The sequence below is a fragment of the Antrostomus carolinensis genome, unplaced genomic scaffold (assembly GCF_000700745.2).
Source record: "Antrostomus carolinensis isolate BGI_N321 unplaced genomic scaffold, ASM70074v2 scaffold25266, whole genome shotgun sequence".
Lineage (NCBI taxonomy): Eukaryota > Metazoa > Chordata > Aves > Caprimulgiformes > Caprimulgidae > Antrostomus > Antrostomus carolinensis.
In genome coordinates, this window is record NW_010324296.1 from 1 (window position 1) to 17218 (window position 17218).

At 37.4% G+C, this 17218-nt stretch overlaps 1 protein-coding gene across 1 annotated transcript in view; it reads right to left on the reverse strand.

Annotated features, from left to right (window-relative positions):
- Positions 1-327: 327 nt before the first annotated feature.
- Positions 328-17218, reverse strand: part of LOC104527240 (ATP-binding cassette sub-family C member 8) — a gene marked incomplete at both ends in the record, with an annotated part of 19380 nt that continues 2489 nt past the window's right edge. Inside the window, 7 exons of the mRNA XM_010170907.1 lie at positions 328-462; positions 3055-3210; positions 5197-5361; positions 8703-8891; positions 9732-9974; positions 12185-12351; positions 16872-16993. Coding sequence (XP_010169209.1) covers positions 328-462; positions 3055-3210; positions 5197-5361; positions 8703-8891; positions 9732-9974; positions 12185-12351; positions 16872-16993 — 1177 coding nt within the window. The remainder of the gene's footprint in view (positions 463-3054; positions 3211-5196; positions 5362-8702; positions 8892-9731; positions 9975-12184; positions 12352-16871; positions 16994-17218) is intronic.

The following is a 17218-nucleotide window of genomic DNA, read 5'->3' on the forward strand; positions in this document are numbered from 1 at the left end:
CATGATTAATTTATTTGTGCACCGCACAAAGCTATTTCAGTCAATGATTACTGACCATTTACATATGCAAGTTAGAAAGATCTTCAATTTTTTTGCTCTTAGGGAAACACGTACTTGTTGAAAAACACAAACTCCAAAAACTGGATCTTTACTGCTTACACTTATCATGTTTTCACATACTCAGACTTGACATTCTTGGAACATCACCAATGTTTGAGAATCAGTTCTTAGTCAAAATCCACAGTTAGCTTTGTAATTCCAAACACAGGCAAATGCAGAATTACCAGAGGTGATATCTGCATCATGTACAAGTTTGAAGACACTTACCAATGTGCTTCTCTGAGCCTGTGAGAGTTTTGTTGCTACAAAGTACTGAACAGGTGCAAGGACTATGATCACTGCTGCTCCAATTAAGGCACTGATTCCAAGAAGGTAATAGAGCAGAAGAACTCCTACAATTATCTGTTGGAAGAAAAGAAAGTGAGGGGAATGCTTGGGAGAATTTCACTTCATCCCAATCCCATTTTAATCTTCTTTATATTGTGATAAGGGCAAACTTCTAAAATATATTCATCATGTACAGGTCAAAAAAAATATTCTCAATGTAAGTATGTGAATGCTGGTATCTGAAAAGTGCTGAAATCTGTAAGCATTATTGCAAGTAATTCTGTATTTATCGTACTACACACTACACAGCCAAGAATAACCAGTACTTAGATAATATCTGAACTGCTGGAGGACAGTATCTGGCAGATGGGAAGGCTCACATTAATGTTTCTGAGAAGGTAATGATTATATTTTTAAACAACTATGTAATGAAACATTTTTGCTTCCCTTTCATCAAAATCCCAAAGCTCTTACCTGCCAGAGATATATATCACGAGTAAGAAACTCACCAATAGCTCTGATTATTTTGCCTTGATTATTTATTGAAGATAGCAAATACTTTCAGCCAGAAACTGCTTTGTGGCCAATTTTGAAAGAGACAAATGTCCTTTCATTACAATTGTAAGCTATCCCTGCCAATGAACCAGAGATATGAGAATACAGGATTTTTTAATAATCACAGTGAAATCAAACAAGGGTGTTTATAAAATGGAGGTGGGGGAGGAAGCCTTTATAAGGCCTCATTTTGCTCCCAGGGTTTGATTCAAACCTAGTGAGGGCATCTTTCAATAGATGGGCATCCCCAGGCCTCTTTTCATTGATTTCAATGGCCTTCAGACAGTAATTTAAGGCAGTGATAAAGCTCCTATTGACTCCTGCCAGAGCAAAGACAAGGCTCAAATTATCTGGACTGTATGGAAAACCTAACTTGTTATGAATGGCTACGTCTTCTAGTCACAGATAATTACAACATCCACAGCAGATGCTGAAATGCTGATTGTTAAGAGCAACAAAACAATTAAAAACCTGTTTTAAATAATAATAAAGCTTGTTCAACTTCCTATTAGCCATCTCTCGAGCATCCAGTAATTGCTTGCACTGCCTCATAAAACAAGGTATTGAATGAATGTTGCAGGAACACGCTTTGGAGAAATCTTTGTGACCACTGTAACTCATTGATTTGTGTCTTGTAACGCATGCACCATCCACAGAACAGGAACATGCTTTGACACTGACTGATAGTCCTGATCTGCCTGGGAGCATCACAGAGTGAATTTTAATGCAAATATAATCATATTTTCAGAAGACCATCAGGAAATCTTTACGAATCTGTGACTTCTGGCACATTAGAGCAAAATGTTGTTACAGAATATGCAATGAAATTGGCTTAATTCTTAGTTGCACTAAAGCTCTCTACACTGAGCTGCCAGAGTGGTCTTACAAAAAGTGCACCTCTTACACTGCCTGTTTTACTAACAGACTTACAATGGACACTAAGCCCAGGGAATAACTGGACCCTAAACATTATCATTAATTAGATTAAGACTCTTCTTAATGCCTCATAGCTCTTTCAGCAATATCATTTTAGCAGTATACAATCACTGACCTCTTTCTGCAGGGTACTTCTAGTAAACAGATAAAAAACACCCTGATATCCAAATTAGTACTAACAAACTGCCAACCTGTAACCATATTTCATGCGATATTTCAGATCAGTTTCATTTCATTAAAGCTGTCTCCTCTTTTGCAATTAGAAATTAATATTAGTACATGTTCCTTGATCATTGTTTTCCCACACACACACTTTAAAATAATCCATTTCACATTTTTTCTCCCCCATAATTTCAAGGAAACCATCCTGATGATAAAAAAAAAATAAGTCAAGTTTCTTTCTGAAAAACTCCTGCTAATAATTGCTATATTCATCACCCTTCTTAATTCTAGAAAGTAAAACATTTTTAACTGGCATATAAGCCTTTCCAGAGTAGATCAGGGAAACTAGTCTATATCCCAATGCAGTTAGTCCTGCACAAGAAAGAGATAAATGCATTTCTACTGTATAAATGAAGCCACACTATAACTTGCATAAATATGACTACAATAATTATAAATCTTAGTATCTGAACAGATAAGAAGGGATAAGAGTGGTATTTAGAGACAGGAGGACAAGAATAAAGTAGAAAAACCATTTAATATAACAAATGAATCTGTGGAATTTTGTACACTAGAATTTGTCATCCATGAGGCAGTGGTAGTTTTAAGGAACATGCAAAGGATTATCTTTTTTTTTTTTTTTTTAATAAACTGCTGCTTCTCTTGCTTCTGCTGGGATTCTGAAGACAAATGATTGCAATACATTTCAGTTAACTCCACTGATATAATAAGTGCAAACACTGGAATAACAATCTGCTGTACCCTATAAATTCTTTTTACAAATGCAAAGCATGTATGGCAGCAGTCAAGATCCTAATGCAATCCTGAATATCTAGAGTCCTGTCACAGATGTGAAATGTGTTACCTACGATGTTTCTAGATATTAATAGCTTGAAACCTTATTTCAAGCTATTTTTTAACTTCTTTAATATCTCTACATTCATAAAATTCATATGCAATCAATCACTACAGACTGATGCACGTTCATAACAAAAGCACCTTCAATCTCCTTACCTGTACTGGCATAGCCCAAAGGTTAGGGCAGAGGAAAAAGAACCACATCAGCTGATTTGTGTCTATGGCAACCAGGTTACAGATCTGGCCTGCAGTCATCTCCCCCATAGACATATTAGAGGTTGAAAGCTGCATAATTTTATTGTATATTTTTGTCTGGAAGAGAGATCAAAAGGTGTTAGCATAAGATTTCCATCTAGAACATAGGCATAGTCCAGCATGCTGAGGGAAACCAACATTCCCCGTAACCTGAACGAAGGTCTTAAAGTCTGGCTTTTTGTGTTATGATGAAAAACGTTAAGCTACTGCCTTATTGTTCACCCACAAAAAGTACAGTGCAATTACGTACATAATGGTTGTCTAAGTACTCCCTTTTTGCATCCCTGTGGATCAGTAAGAGAACGAAACCTTTGTTGCCCAACAGGCCCAAGAACCACATTAGCAGCTATGGTTTAGACCTCCAGCTTCTCCATGGAGTGTCCTTGCTGAAACTAGTGATAATAAAATAATATATTATTACATTCAAAATGCAATAGTCAGTATATTATAATCCTTATAATTTTTATCTGGCAATTGCTTCAGGCCCCATCCAACCTCAGAGCCATGTTCCTACCTCAGAATGTTGCTACATTTTGGCTAGAGAGCTCAGTCCCATTACAAAGTTTAATTCACAGACAACTAACGTAGCAAGTCTGATTCTGTGCTGCATTAATGAGCTGCCTCAGTGCAGAACCAGGCGCCACGTATAAAAATAACTTAATACATGTTGATGAAAGTGTACTTTTACCAGCTGGTTTGGTAAAAGGCTACACAGTGATGCTTTGCAGTCATGAGACTTAGCTGACAGGAGTCACCCTGATTCAGTAAGTGCCTTCAGATCAAGTGCCAACTGTCCATCATGAAGCATGAAGTCACATAGGGCACGTTGAACAGGTGCAGGTTTACACAGGGGAGGAAGAGAGATAAAAGCTTTAAAGAACATTGAAAAATTATAGAAAAAATGTATAAAGATACTGGCACAGAGACTGCCATTAACACTAATTCTGCTGCTTAGAGTGATGGCTAGAAATTTTCCAGTTTGAATGGTCTGATGACTGGTGATATCTGGGCCTCTGTTTAATATCCAGTGCAGAGAACACAAACCTTTTCTTAAACAAAATTGATGTAGCACTATTTTCTAAAAATTCTCCTTTTACATTTGCTGTGGTCCATGTGTTTTTCAGTTAGTTGCAGCTCTTCTGCCTGATACAACACATACAACATTATTAATCTATATTTTGGGTCAAGTTTTTATTTCTTTAGGAATTTTCTACTTCACTCTAATAAGGGAAAACCAGTGGATGCAATCCAGAAGTCTGGCAGCTGACAAGTGCTTCCAAGTGTAAAATCATTAAACAATTATGCTGCTATTGAAAGCATCCATCTATCACACACACTCACACAGGATCTACCGAGTTCGGTGGATAAATAGTGTAACTTCCAAGGCTGGCTTTCAAGCTGTCAGAGGGTAGGTTTTAGCCAGTGCACTTGGCAAGATCACATTGTAATCTTACACCTAATTCTCTCATTTCCAGGCACAGGTCTTTGTATGCTAGATAAAACTTTGATCTGATGTTCACAGTTACACAATGATTATGAACTCCATTTTATCAGTCTACTTATATTCAGTAGTTACAGACTCCACAATGTCTGGTAGATTTTTGTGGCGTGACCCATCAAATAAGACATTACTCCATGCACTGGGAATACAACCTATCCTTTTGTCCAAAGTATATTTACAAGACATTTTAAAGCTGTATTATTTGCATAGGATGTTACAAAAATACGCCTCTGAGATGGGAGAGGTCAAGTTCAGAACCTAAATTCTTTCAAAAGTTACATTCAGTTTTACTGCCAGCAAATCTATGCTCAAGAAGAAATACAGCATTAGATATTACAAATAAATGTTTATAGAAAATCATCAAATAAGATGCAGAGGAAAGAATGCAGGTCTAAGTTAACACAATCTTTAATGGCAACAGTTACGTTCAACACATGTCAGGAGAAGAGCATTTCAGAATTTAATGACTATAGTTATAATTTGTATTTACAAATACACGTATGATAGTATGAAAATAGTTTAATTAATAATATATTGGCTACCTGTATTGCGCCTCTCAAGTTGATTCCCGTTTCAATAGCAACATAGTATGATGCTTGGAGAAATGTCCTTTGCAACAGAAGGGCAAAAAATAAGAGTACAGCCAAAACATAAGCATTGGACAGGAACTCTTGAGACGAAATAAAGAAAACACCAAGAATTTTAGTCTACAAAAAAAAAAAGAAAGTTAGAAATCAGGTGCAATGGTAATTTAATTACCAGTTTTGCATAATTAATAAGCAGAGATAGCCACAATTTATTAATTTGAAAGTGCTCCTAACCTTACCTGAAACCTCACAGTATTAATTCAAGGAAACAGTCGTATCATGTGCCAACTCAGTAAGCTTTATTTAAATGCAGAATGACATTTATTGGGTTTCTGATATCCTTCCAAAACTCTAAGACACTTTGAGTAACTCCATACAGTCCTTCGCTAAAAGATGTGCGATGTCCACTGCCAGAAAGGACTAGTTAACCTGCTTTTGAAGAAATTACTCTCCTTAGTTTAGCACGCCAGGTTACTGAACACTAAAACGTATTATCACAACCATGAACCAAGAAGGTTACAGATTGTGCTGTATTATATCAAAGACAGTAACAGAAGCAGCACAATTTCAATACTGTGCTACACACATATCTGGCTACTACTGCTAATTACTGCAGCTAACATCACTTTTTAATGTATGTAAAAGAATACCACTTTTTACACAATCATGTTTTAACAAATCATGCTTTTCTAGCAATTAAATTTTGATGTAGTATTGATTCACATCAAAACATTACATAATAGATGAGCAAGGAGGAAAAATGAGATTAATATTCTCATTATTTCTTCTAGTACTCAACTTGAGAGAAAAGGAAGACTTAAACATATAAATATCACATACACACACTTGGTGAAAGCACCAAGAATTTGCCAAGTCTCAGATGCATAATCAGGCCATTATGGGTTCCAAAGTCACTGAGCATCTGTGTGTTTAAACTACAATAGTTGTCCAAGTACACTTGTCAGCCTGCGGGAAACAAGGAAATAACTGAACATCTACTGAACCTTCTGCATATAAGGCAAATAACCTTGTTTGAGAAGTCAGTGGAACTAATTACCTGCTTTATTTTAATAAATCGTTTTTGAGCCATTCAGTGTCCCATCTCCCTGCTGACCTGAGGATAATACCACTTTTTTAAAAGTGCCAGTAGGCTCTAAGCAGTAAAAGGCTGAGCAACAGGCCACTATTTAAATACTTAAAGACCCTAGACTCACATAGTCTTAAATGTCAACACTGGGACCTATGACCTCTAGAGCTTTTTAAATAATGAGTCTGTAGGTTTGCTGTATCATTTGAATGTGATATGTCAGCAGATATTCCTAATACTGGAACTGCTAATCCTAACATTGCAATGTGGAAGATGCTACCAGCAAAATATAAAGGTTATCATTCTGTCAGTCTCTTCTTCGGTGTGAAGCAATTAACACTTAGAGAAATCATGTCATAAGAATGTTCCAGGGTGGCCATAAATATTGATACTGGAGTTATAAATAAACATGAAGAGCGTGACAGAATTTAAGATGCTGTCGTGCTCTAACTGCGGCACTAACTAAAGCCGTTAATGCTGCCCATGGCACCCACGTGATCTCAGAGTTCCAGCTCCACAGCAGTTTATATCTGTCACAAAGGCTTTGAAGAATAGAGCAAATATTGTACCTTAGGACTTGTCTCTTTGCCTTCAGTTTCACAAACAGAATTTCTCTTTGAAAGATGCAGTTAACTCATGACAACATCTTCTCAATCAAAACTATTTAAAATGAAGAAATCCCTTTAAGGGATGGGTAAAAAACTGCTCTCCACTGTACTCACAGCTTCCTTGCCTCGCCTGATTCTGTCCCATTGTATGGCAACACTTTCAACGCCCTCAAACTCAGAAGCACATCTGACACAAAGAATGTTTCCTCCCAACTTAATCTTTGCCTTCACATGAGAGTGTTTTAGAAGGCTTTTTTTCCCCCACACCTATGTAGCGCACGGGATCAAACAATTAATAAGGTAAGGTTCTCCTTAGGTTACAACATTCTTGGCAGTAGAGCTGGTGTACTTTTTCCCCAAGTAGACCCAGTTGGCTAGGTATGTGCATACACGTGGGAGTTTTCCTGAGCACACCAGTCTATTTATAGATGGTTTGAATAGAAAGCCTTCATACATTCTATAAAGATATTTCATCTAATCCAGCAAAAGCAATTTTCAAATGTAAAGGTAATTAGCCTCTTAATAGAAAAACAACATGTATAAACCAGGTCAAAACAGAAGGAAAAGCCTCTCGGAGACCTTTTAGCAAAAATAAAATAGACCCTCAGGTGTCAGTCGTGGACTATCACCACCACTGAGTGTTGCTGTTAGGTGATCCCAAAAAAGTGTAAATGACAACAACAATGGGGCTACTGCCTAGCTGGACACAGCGAGGATGTCAAGGCTGGATAAGACTCCAGCCAGGGCCTATCTAGACCAGGCCTGAGCATTTTTCAGACAGGAGCACTAGCTAACACTTTTAACATGAAAACTAAATAGGATAGTCCATAAGTAGCGATTTGGTATAATTTCAGCTGAAACAGTGTTCCAAACAAATTATCAAGAAACAGCTAAAAAGCTTCCACAGCACTTTGCTGCATCACAGCCTTGTCATCTTAATTTTTTCATTTCCTGCTTTAACTGGTTTCCATTGAAACTGCTATATTAAGGTCCCAAATATTAGGATAAGGATTGCAAAATGGATAAACAATTAATTTTAGTCGGAGGCCTTTGTTAAATTTTCTGCAACACATCTGACGTTTTTCAATATGTACAGTGGACCCAGTCCAAAGTGTACCTGAGTGAATGGATATATTTCCATTGGTGTCAACAGACTTTGGAAATAAAATCTTATATCAAACAATAAGTGAGCTGGGAAAATAAAGTGAGCTTTCTCATAGAAATCCAGCCTGCATGACCTCACCTTATAATAGGAAGATGCTTCTTGAGTTTTTGGGTTTGTTTTTTTTTTTAAATATGTTTCAGTTGATTTTTCGAAACCAACCTCTCCAAAACCACTAGTGAAATTCCTTGTCACAGCTAAATTATTTGGCATTTTATTGTAATGACACATGTGCTTTAATCCTCTTTAGACATCACTCATTTTTGGAAATGAAAAGCCAAGTCTATTAAAAATACAATTTTGTCTTTCTGAAAAGCACTAGGTCACATACTTGATTCAATCTCTACTCATGATACTAGTGGGATTCTGGATGTGCTTCACCATTATCCTAACTGAGGCTATCTTCCAGAATGCAAGCTTGACTAGATGCACAGGTAACATATTTTGCTCCCCATCAAGGTATAAATGTGGGTAACAGGCAGTTACTGTCATTTCTAGCATTCACAAATACATTGCAGAGTCATTTTCTTTACTGAGGCCAAATAATACATAGCCATAGCATTACTTTTTTGACTCATGTATTTTTATGACATTTTGACTGTACCTGTGGGCGGATGGTGTTATTTCCTTTTCCAACATTGTGAACAATCCCAGAGATGCAGAGTGGACCAGCAAATCCAAGCAAGTCAGCCAGAATACGGAACGTGCTACTGAGAAGTAAAGGTCTTCCAAAAGCACAGCAGAGAGCACGCCAAATTGATCTGGATCCTTGTGGAGACGATGACCTTTTGTTCTGTTCAGAATAAAAAAAAATAAAATCGTAAGGATTATGTTATGGGTTAACCCCAGGTCTGATAAATTATTGGTATTTTTATGCCTCCTTTAATTCATTGACAATCAGTCACAATCTGTGAGCTAGAAAAGCACAGAAACTACAATTATTGTTTCATTTGTTTTTACAGAGTCAGAACAAAGCATTAATTTTTACTGTCCTCCATATCACAAAAAGAATCATTATTTCTTTCCTACCCTTAATAGGGATCAAATAAGTGCAGTGTTTGTGGCTTGCTGGGGTAGAAAGTAAAAAAAGAGGGAGGGAACTGACAGGGTGTGTTCCTGTGAACACAGAGACTGGAAACCTATACTCTTTTTAGACAGAATGCAAAGGATTTATCTTAAAAACCTGCATACACTCAGCTCCTACCAGGTAGCCAAGCAGAATTTGAGCTGAGGCCTTGAATTCTCCTACAGACAAACTGTAACTGGAATAACATGGAAAAAATAGTCCTGTGAGGCCTCATTAATATTGACTCTGTAACTGAATGATTTCAGGGTCTTATTAGGAAGAATGATAATAGGATTACAATTACTTTCCACATCAAAATAGCGGCTATATGGATTTTACATGCATTTAACCAGTAATATCTTTGACATGCATGTTTAGATAGAGAAATTTCACTATTTTTATGAGGTACAGCTATGTGATCTCTTTGTATATGGAAAGCTATGCTAATGGATACTTCACTTGCATCCTGTCTGTTCATATAATTTTATATTATGCTCATAGCATAAAAAGCAATGAAAAACATAAGCACTGAGTAAGCAGACGTACGTAATTCCGTGTTTCACATACCTTCTGTGCTTCAAAGGCCTCATTAAGGCGAATGTAATTCGTCAGAGCTCTCATTGCAATGGGAAGCTTGCCTATAGTTTTCAAATCTATTGGTTTTTTATGGGCAGTCTTGATGAATGTATTCATCCACCAGTATGTTCCTTTGGACAACAGATTCACAAACGGCTGTAGGAACCGAACGCCAAGATCCTGGAGATCCTCAGGAGGTTTAACTTCTTTTGGAGTTTTGAAGAAAACATACCTCTGAAATAAAGAAGAATACCAAAAGAATCATGGTTAATGCATAGAAAATAAAAGTCTGCAAAGAATAGACAAGAGATAAAGAACACAACAGATAATAAATGAATCAGTCTTGGTTTCTCAAAAGTACTCAAGGAATTTAGGCATTCAAATTCAACCAATACAGCAATCCAGTTTCCTCAGTCTTGAAGAAACTCAGAGGCATTCAGTCGAGAAATAAATCAGCCTAAACTTTCACTATTACTTTGTTTATGGGGTGCAAATATGCACACTTGTAGAAAAAAAATACATTTCAAATACTACAGCCCCAGTCTCTCGCTCCAAGTTCCAGACATTGCAACTTGGGACACAGTAGCTTCAGCACAGCCCTGAGGCTATCACAGTGATTCACCTTCCATACCATAGTGCCTCACCATTTAGTGAGCTCAGAACATGGAGCTACCTCTGTTGTCCTGAATGGGACTGGGAAACCACTGAAATAGACAGTCCATATGGCACTAACAAATGTTTTCATTGGTTTAAACGTTGAAAGAGTGAGGTTAGACTGCTTGATGATTTCCTGTTGTCAAGAGAAAACTTTTTCAGGCATTGCTCATTTTTGGGAATGAAAAGCCAAGACTCTTAAAAACACACCTTTCCTTTCTGAAAAGGAATGAATCACATATTTCATTCAATCTCAACTCAGGACTGTACCCAAAACCTATTAATCTGAGTGGATTAGGATTAGGATTTCTGGATATGTTTCACTACTAATGGTGATGAGGTTGGGAAAGGCCATCTAGAGAAACAATGGGAACAGTGGAAGAAAAGGAGAAGGCACAGTTGGGACTAAAAGTCAAACAAGTTCATCTTCTGTCTTCTGGAAGAAGATGAAGGAAGGCAGGAGAAAAAAGGTGAGGCTGATGTCTGCTGTTTCTGCTGCATAGAGGCCTCACTCTTTATTTTTATTTTCTCCTGTTGCCTTTTTCTCTTGGCCCTCCTCCCCCTCAGCAGTGGCCAGCTCTCCAGGCATCCCAATCCCTTTCAGCAGCTACAGCAACAAGGCTGTCTCTCCAAACTCTGCCACAGACATAATAGGCAGTAAAAAACCCATACTGCTGGCTAATTCATTTTATCCATCAATAACATCCTTAATTAAATCCAAACAAACAGAACATAAAAAAAGATTACAATAGTCAGTAACATTTTTTTATTCTTCCTTGTAGAAGGATAAAATCACTGTAGAATTCCAGTGATTAAATCTCATTTAATTATGCAGTTGTACTATGAGGAGGTTTATGAGCAAGTCTCTCCAATATCACATTTGAATTTAATTTTTCCTACAAGCCAATCCACTGTTTTTCATCTATGTGATAAATAATGAACATCCAGCACTGAGATTTTTATTACTCTTTCTTTCAAAAATGCTACTGAAAAGTCTGCTTTTAGACATATTTTTGTTTTAAGTTATCAAATAAACATACAGACACACAAGCTCCCCAAAGAAAAATCACCGAAGGACAAATACGTGATAGATGCAACTCACATTGTTGATTGCATTACTGGAAAAAGCTCACATACTATTGTGAGGGAAACAGCAAGAAAATGTACATTGAAACATTTCTTTCCCTCCTGCGACGAAGTTTAATTTGTGCACACAGTTAAGTGAGGGGCAGGTGAAAGGAACTCTGGCATTTATCTATCTAGTGATCTCCAAAGCCATCTCCCAGTTTTGATTATGACTGCAGATACCACAGAGGGGAAAAAAAAAAATATAGCTGGGATGCTAGATAGCAATCCCAGTTGCCCCAGTAAATCACATATTGTGATTGTTTCCTGGAAAAAGAGAGCAGTTCTTTGTGTGTCTAAGATATTTTCTGATAGAGCAAACAATTCCTTTCACCTAGCCTCTCCTTGCATCAGAAATACTTGTTTCTGATGACTGAAACTGTGAATCATAATAGACATTTTTAAAACAAACTTGAACACATGGCGTTTATCTTAATTTAACTACAATGGAGTCTGTCATTTTTTAAAATTATGGATCCATCTAGCCTAACAAAGTTGAGTTAATTCTTGATTCTCAAATATATTTCTATTTCTAAGTGGATTTTTCTCTCCTTTAGAAATGCACTTCACAGTAAGTACCCAGAAAGAGGAATGAAGAAAAAAAAAAAAAAACAACCAAAAACCAAACAACCAAAACACAGGAGACTTTTATGATACTAACTTACCCTCACGCTGATGACATTGATTTCCACAGCTAGTAGCATTCCATATAGAACAACCAGAAGCCCCGTGAGGCAAAATCGAAGCTGAGAAAATCCAACCCCATTATCACAGAACTTCACAAATTTGATGGTTTTAGTTATGAAAGCTAAAGTCCAGTAGAACAGCAACGCTGTAGGAAAAAAGAAAAAAGTTAATCAGCTCCACAGTTGCAAAAATATACAACAGCAGCATCAAACATTAATTCAGAAAGAATGCAACAAGAATACATAAAACCAGAGAGTAGCCTTTCTTATATCAAAACAGAATCCTAATTCAATTCCACAAACATGAAAATATTAAGATGTTAGTTCTAAATCCTTTTCATATTAGATTTTGTGATATTTGGAAAGTTTCACAAAGAGAAGTCTGCTGGAGGAAATTTCCATGTGCTGTAAACACCTGTCTGTATAAGTTCACAGAATCACAGAATGGTAGAGGTTGGACGGGACCTCTGGAGATCATCTAGTCCAACTTCAAGGGAGGGAGCTGCTCCACAAGTGAAGGTGGCTGTGAATGATGCTTTTCAAATGTGGTTAATGCTACAAGACTGCTATGAATGTGGCTTGAAGGAAAATTGATCTCATTCCCCCTGAAGATCTCTGGGACATATTCAGAAACAGATATTAAAATATTTTCTCCAAACTGCTGCTGCTCTACTGTTCAACACAAATTCCATATATGTAATTTATAATGCAGATATAGAGGCACATCAAAGAAAGATGTTCTGATATTTATAGAGCACAACTTTAACTTTTTAGAGATCTACTGAACTGGTCTAAAAGTGCTACTGTCAGTTAGAGGTAAACAATCCCTGCAGTAAGCTCTGGTGATTTGAAAACACACTCCATACCATTCACCACACCATAAACCAGTTCCCATTCCCCATTCCTAAGGAAGTATCTTCTAGGGTTATGTTCTTTTACATTAATCTTTCATTGCTGCTGTATCTGCCAAGGAAAATGTGGATATGCTTTCCGAGTGGCTTGCTGCAATACCAGAGAGTCTTCAACCAAGACATTAGCAACTGAAGTCTAACTTACAAACATGGATAATGATCAGGAACTTGCTCAACTCTCAAAGAATTTGTGGCATTCCAGCTACCTTGAGGTACCCTAGAAAATCCTGTAGAGATGTACTGGGGGGACACCCTTTCCAAGCAAAACTAAATTCAACATGGAGAGTCCGTATAAGATTTGGGACTGCCAATTCTGCTTCTATGGAAGTAAGTTTCAAACCTCTCATTTAAGTGAGGACAGTAAATGGAACAGTACTGGGCATTAGGACATTTACAGAGAGACTATCTTCCTCTAAAATTAATAGGCCAGTTTGTAAGAAGAAAGCACCAAGAGGCCAGATATTTCAGCACTGTATTTTAGTGGCTGGTGCAGTTGCAGAGAGGATTTAAGAGATGTACTTACAGAATCCCTCTTATAAAACTATAGCCTTCTCATGTGAGGCTTCCGACCATCTTCCCAACTTAAACGGCATCAAATCCAATCTCCTTATCCCACTTGAGATTGTTTTCTACCTTTAAGGCACTATTCTCTTCTATGCTCGACTAAAATCTCACTTAATCCAAGAATACATTCCACATTCTTCTAGTGCTAACTACCTTTATCTGTTAATCCACATGTTTTGTCTCATTCTTCTTGCAATGGGCTGAGAACACATCCTTCTCAGAGGATAGAGGATTTACATAAACATAGCACGCTGGAAATCTGCACCAGCAGAAGAGACCTGAAAAAACAACCTACTCAACTGGTATCTATGCAGAGCTCTCGAAAGGAGAAATAAGAACTAGCACAGCCATTCTACTATTTAGGATTTAAATAAGGGTCTATATGACTTTTTATTATGATTTTATTAGAATATTCATTTATCATTTATCTAAGAAATATTAGAAAGTGCCAAATGTAACATTCTCGGGTGATAACTGACCTTCCACTGTCATAGAATCATAGAATGGTTTGGGTTGGAAGGAACCTTAAAGATCATCCAGTTCCAACCCCCCTGCCATCAGCAGGGACACCTTCCACTAGACCAGGTGGAAGGTTTTTGAAAACTTCCAGGGAGGGGGCATCCACAACTTCCTTGGGCAACCTGTTCCAGTGTCTGATCACCCTCATAGTGAAGAACTTCTTCCTAATATCTCATCTAAACCTCCCCTCTTTCAGCTTAAAGCCATTTCCCCTTGTTCTGTCATTAACTGCCCTTATGAAAAGTCCTTCCCCAGGTTTCTTGTAGCCCCTTCAGGTACTGGGAGGCCACTATAAGATCTCCCCGGAGCCTTCTCTTTTCCAGGCTGAACAGCCCCAACTCTCTCAGCCTGTTCAGAATTAATGAACAGACCTTTAAGGGTCTTCTGCACTGCATCAATGAGTTTCCCCACTAGACTTAGTAACTTTTGGGTGAGGCTTTGTTAGCCTTTGCTTTATATGGCTACCAGCTCTTTGCAAGCATAGGCAATGATCCTGCAGCTGAGACAGATGGTGCCCTGCAGGTAGGTAGAACTTCACTGACACTCAGAAGCAGCAGAAGATGCCACATGAGGTCATTCACTTTACTCTGTGTGTGTGTGCAATAATAAATCTTCTCTGCAACATTTTACTGATGAACAAGCCTCTTTTGGTTTAATTTCTCATACACTAAGCAAAAAGTTTATCACCAGCTTAAGCTTTTCCTCACGGTTCCCATTTGTACTAGGCTCTAGAAGAAAGCTGCTTCATTGCCACACTGCACTCTAGTGGGTTGATAGCTGAGCACAGGTGTAATTTAACTATCTCATACTGGGCTAATTTGCATAAAGTTACCATCACTTAGTCCCAGTTGTCAATAAAGAGTAGTTGTAATTAACATCGAAAGATGATGATCCTCACAGTTAAATAACAATAACTTTGTGCAGTCAAGAATAAAAGATGGAGACTTCCAGAAACGTCTGTCTTAGGTTCTCTCACAAACACAAGACAATAAAAAGAAAAACAAAACCAAAAATAAAATAAATATCAAATACCCTCAGGTTGTGAAGACTTTGAATTAATATTAAAATCAAATAAACTAAGTGGGAAAGGGTGTGGTAGTTTCATTTTCTTTTTTGCCTCAGAGTTAGCTATTAAGATCAGATTTCCTAAAGAAATCTGTTCCTTGGAAATTAATGCAAAATTAAAGTTCACAATTATTAACTTACTATCAATAACACTTAAGTGTTGGTATTCACTGCTATAACTGTTTATTATTCAAATACTGTTCAGAGCTTATCCAGCATCAGTGCTTTACATACTGAACAAAATTATCATAAACAAGAAATCTCTACAGAGAACTGATTATGCAAACATGGGCAATCAACTACCAGCTGTAAATTTGTGCTACCCTTCTCAATGATTTAACACCAGAAATGTGGTAGCAACACTAAATTACTAAACACTGTATTATACATCTGAAATAACAGCAAAAACCCTACACTGCTTGCTTTCCATAGGTGATTGTAACAGGCTAGCAATGCTTTCCTGAGGCATAACACCTAGTCCTGTGAGAAAGCATGAAATACACTGTGCTGATTTATTTAAAAAAGTATCTAAAAGACCCCACCTGGTAATAAAAGACAAAAAAGACCCTACTTAAAAGAAGAGTACAAAAAGAAAAACAGAAGTCAAAGGTTGCCAAGTCTGGACAAAAATCTGAAGAGATTTTTTTTTTTTTTTTTAAAAAACAGGAGTTCCTTCTGCGGAAGAGGAGGATGCTTGCTTTGCACAACATACAGTTCTGAATCTTTAATATTTAAAAGCTTTCTCAAATCTAGTTGTTACTGACTTACTACCACCTGACAAAAACTGGAACAGAACTTCAATACACAGAGTTACAATGACATAAGACAAACCTTAGCAGGATGCACTAACACAGAAAACCACCTCAAAAAGAATTTTGATGGCTAGGACCACCAAAGAAATAACAGCTGATAGGATGATGAAACATTTAGACATCCACAGTCCAGAATCTACTTAAACACATCAGAGAACACATCACCAGCCACATGATTGTCAGCAGTAATAGATTTTCTCCACCTAGCTACAGTTTATTTACAATCTTGCAGAAAATATATAGTATACTAGGTAGTTCTCATACATGGCATTTTCCACTCAAAAGGTTTTAAAGCAGTTTACAAGGGGAATTTTAGGAACAGGTAGCAAGACCAAGCAGGCAAAGTAAAATATCTAGAGTCATACTAAAAGTCAGTGATGTCATTAATTTCCCTTGACTCCCTGCATATTTCAATAGATCACACACACACAAATGGTTTCAATCTTACATCATGCTTCAATGCTCACGGTGACAAGCAGGGGGATTTGGATAGCTTTCAGAGTCAGAGTTTGATGTGCTACCTTACCCACAAATCCAGTTTTTCCTAGAAAAGCCTTTGGCCCATTGGATCCCCAAGAACACCACACAGAATACTATTAGAAGTTAGAAGCATTGAAAACAAAGAACTGTTTCAGGAAGACTCAGAACTGAGTCTGGCAGAGGCAACCAGCTGACCAGAACATAGGTGTAGCTTCATCCACACAAGCTAGCACCAAGACTGCAATGACCTGTCACAGAACAAACACACACAGCACTACCATCACATTTCCAAGGCTGATAAGTTGTGAGACCTACCGATTAACAACTTTGGAAAATTGGATGTCTCGATATTATGGTAATAGACAACGGAGGTGATGGCTGCCAGGAATGCACTCCCAGCCGGAATGTACAGGTGTAAATGGCGCGATTCTGAAACCCTTAAAAAGAAAAAAGTGAACATCTATTAAAATCAAACCCTCTTAGTTATTTAAAAGTTTCCCTTTTAATTTACAAATTGTATCCAGTACCCAGCCCTGATGTAGGATTTTCTAGAATGAGTTATGGATGTAAAGCTCCCTGATTTTCAATTGGATTTATGGTCCTAAATCACAGTTAGAATTCAAATTCCTCTCCTGTGCTGAAAATGAAATGTGTGTACTCCT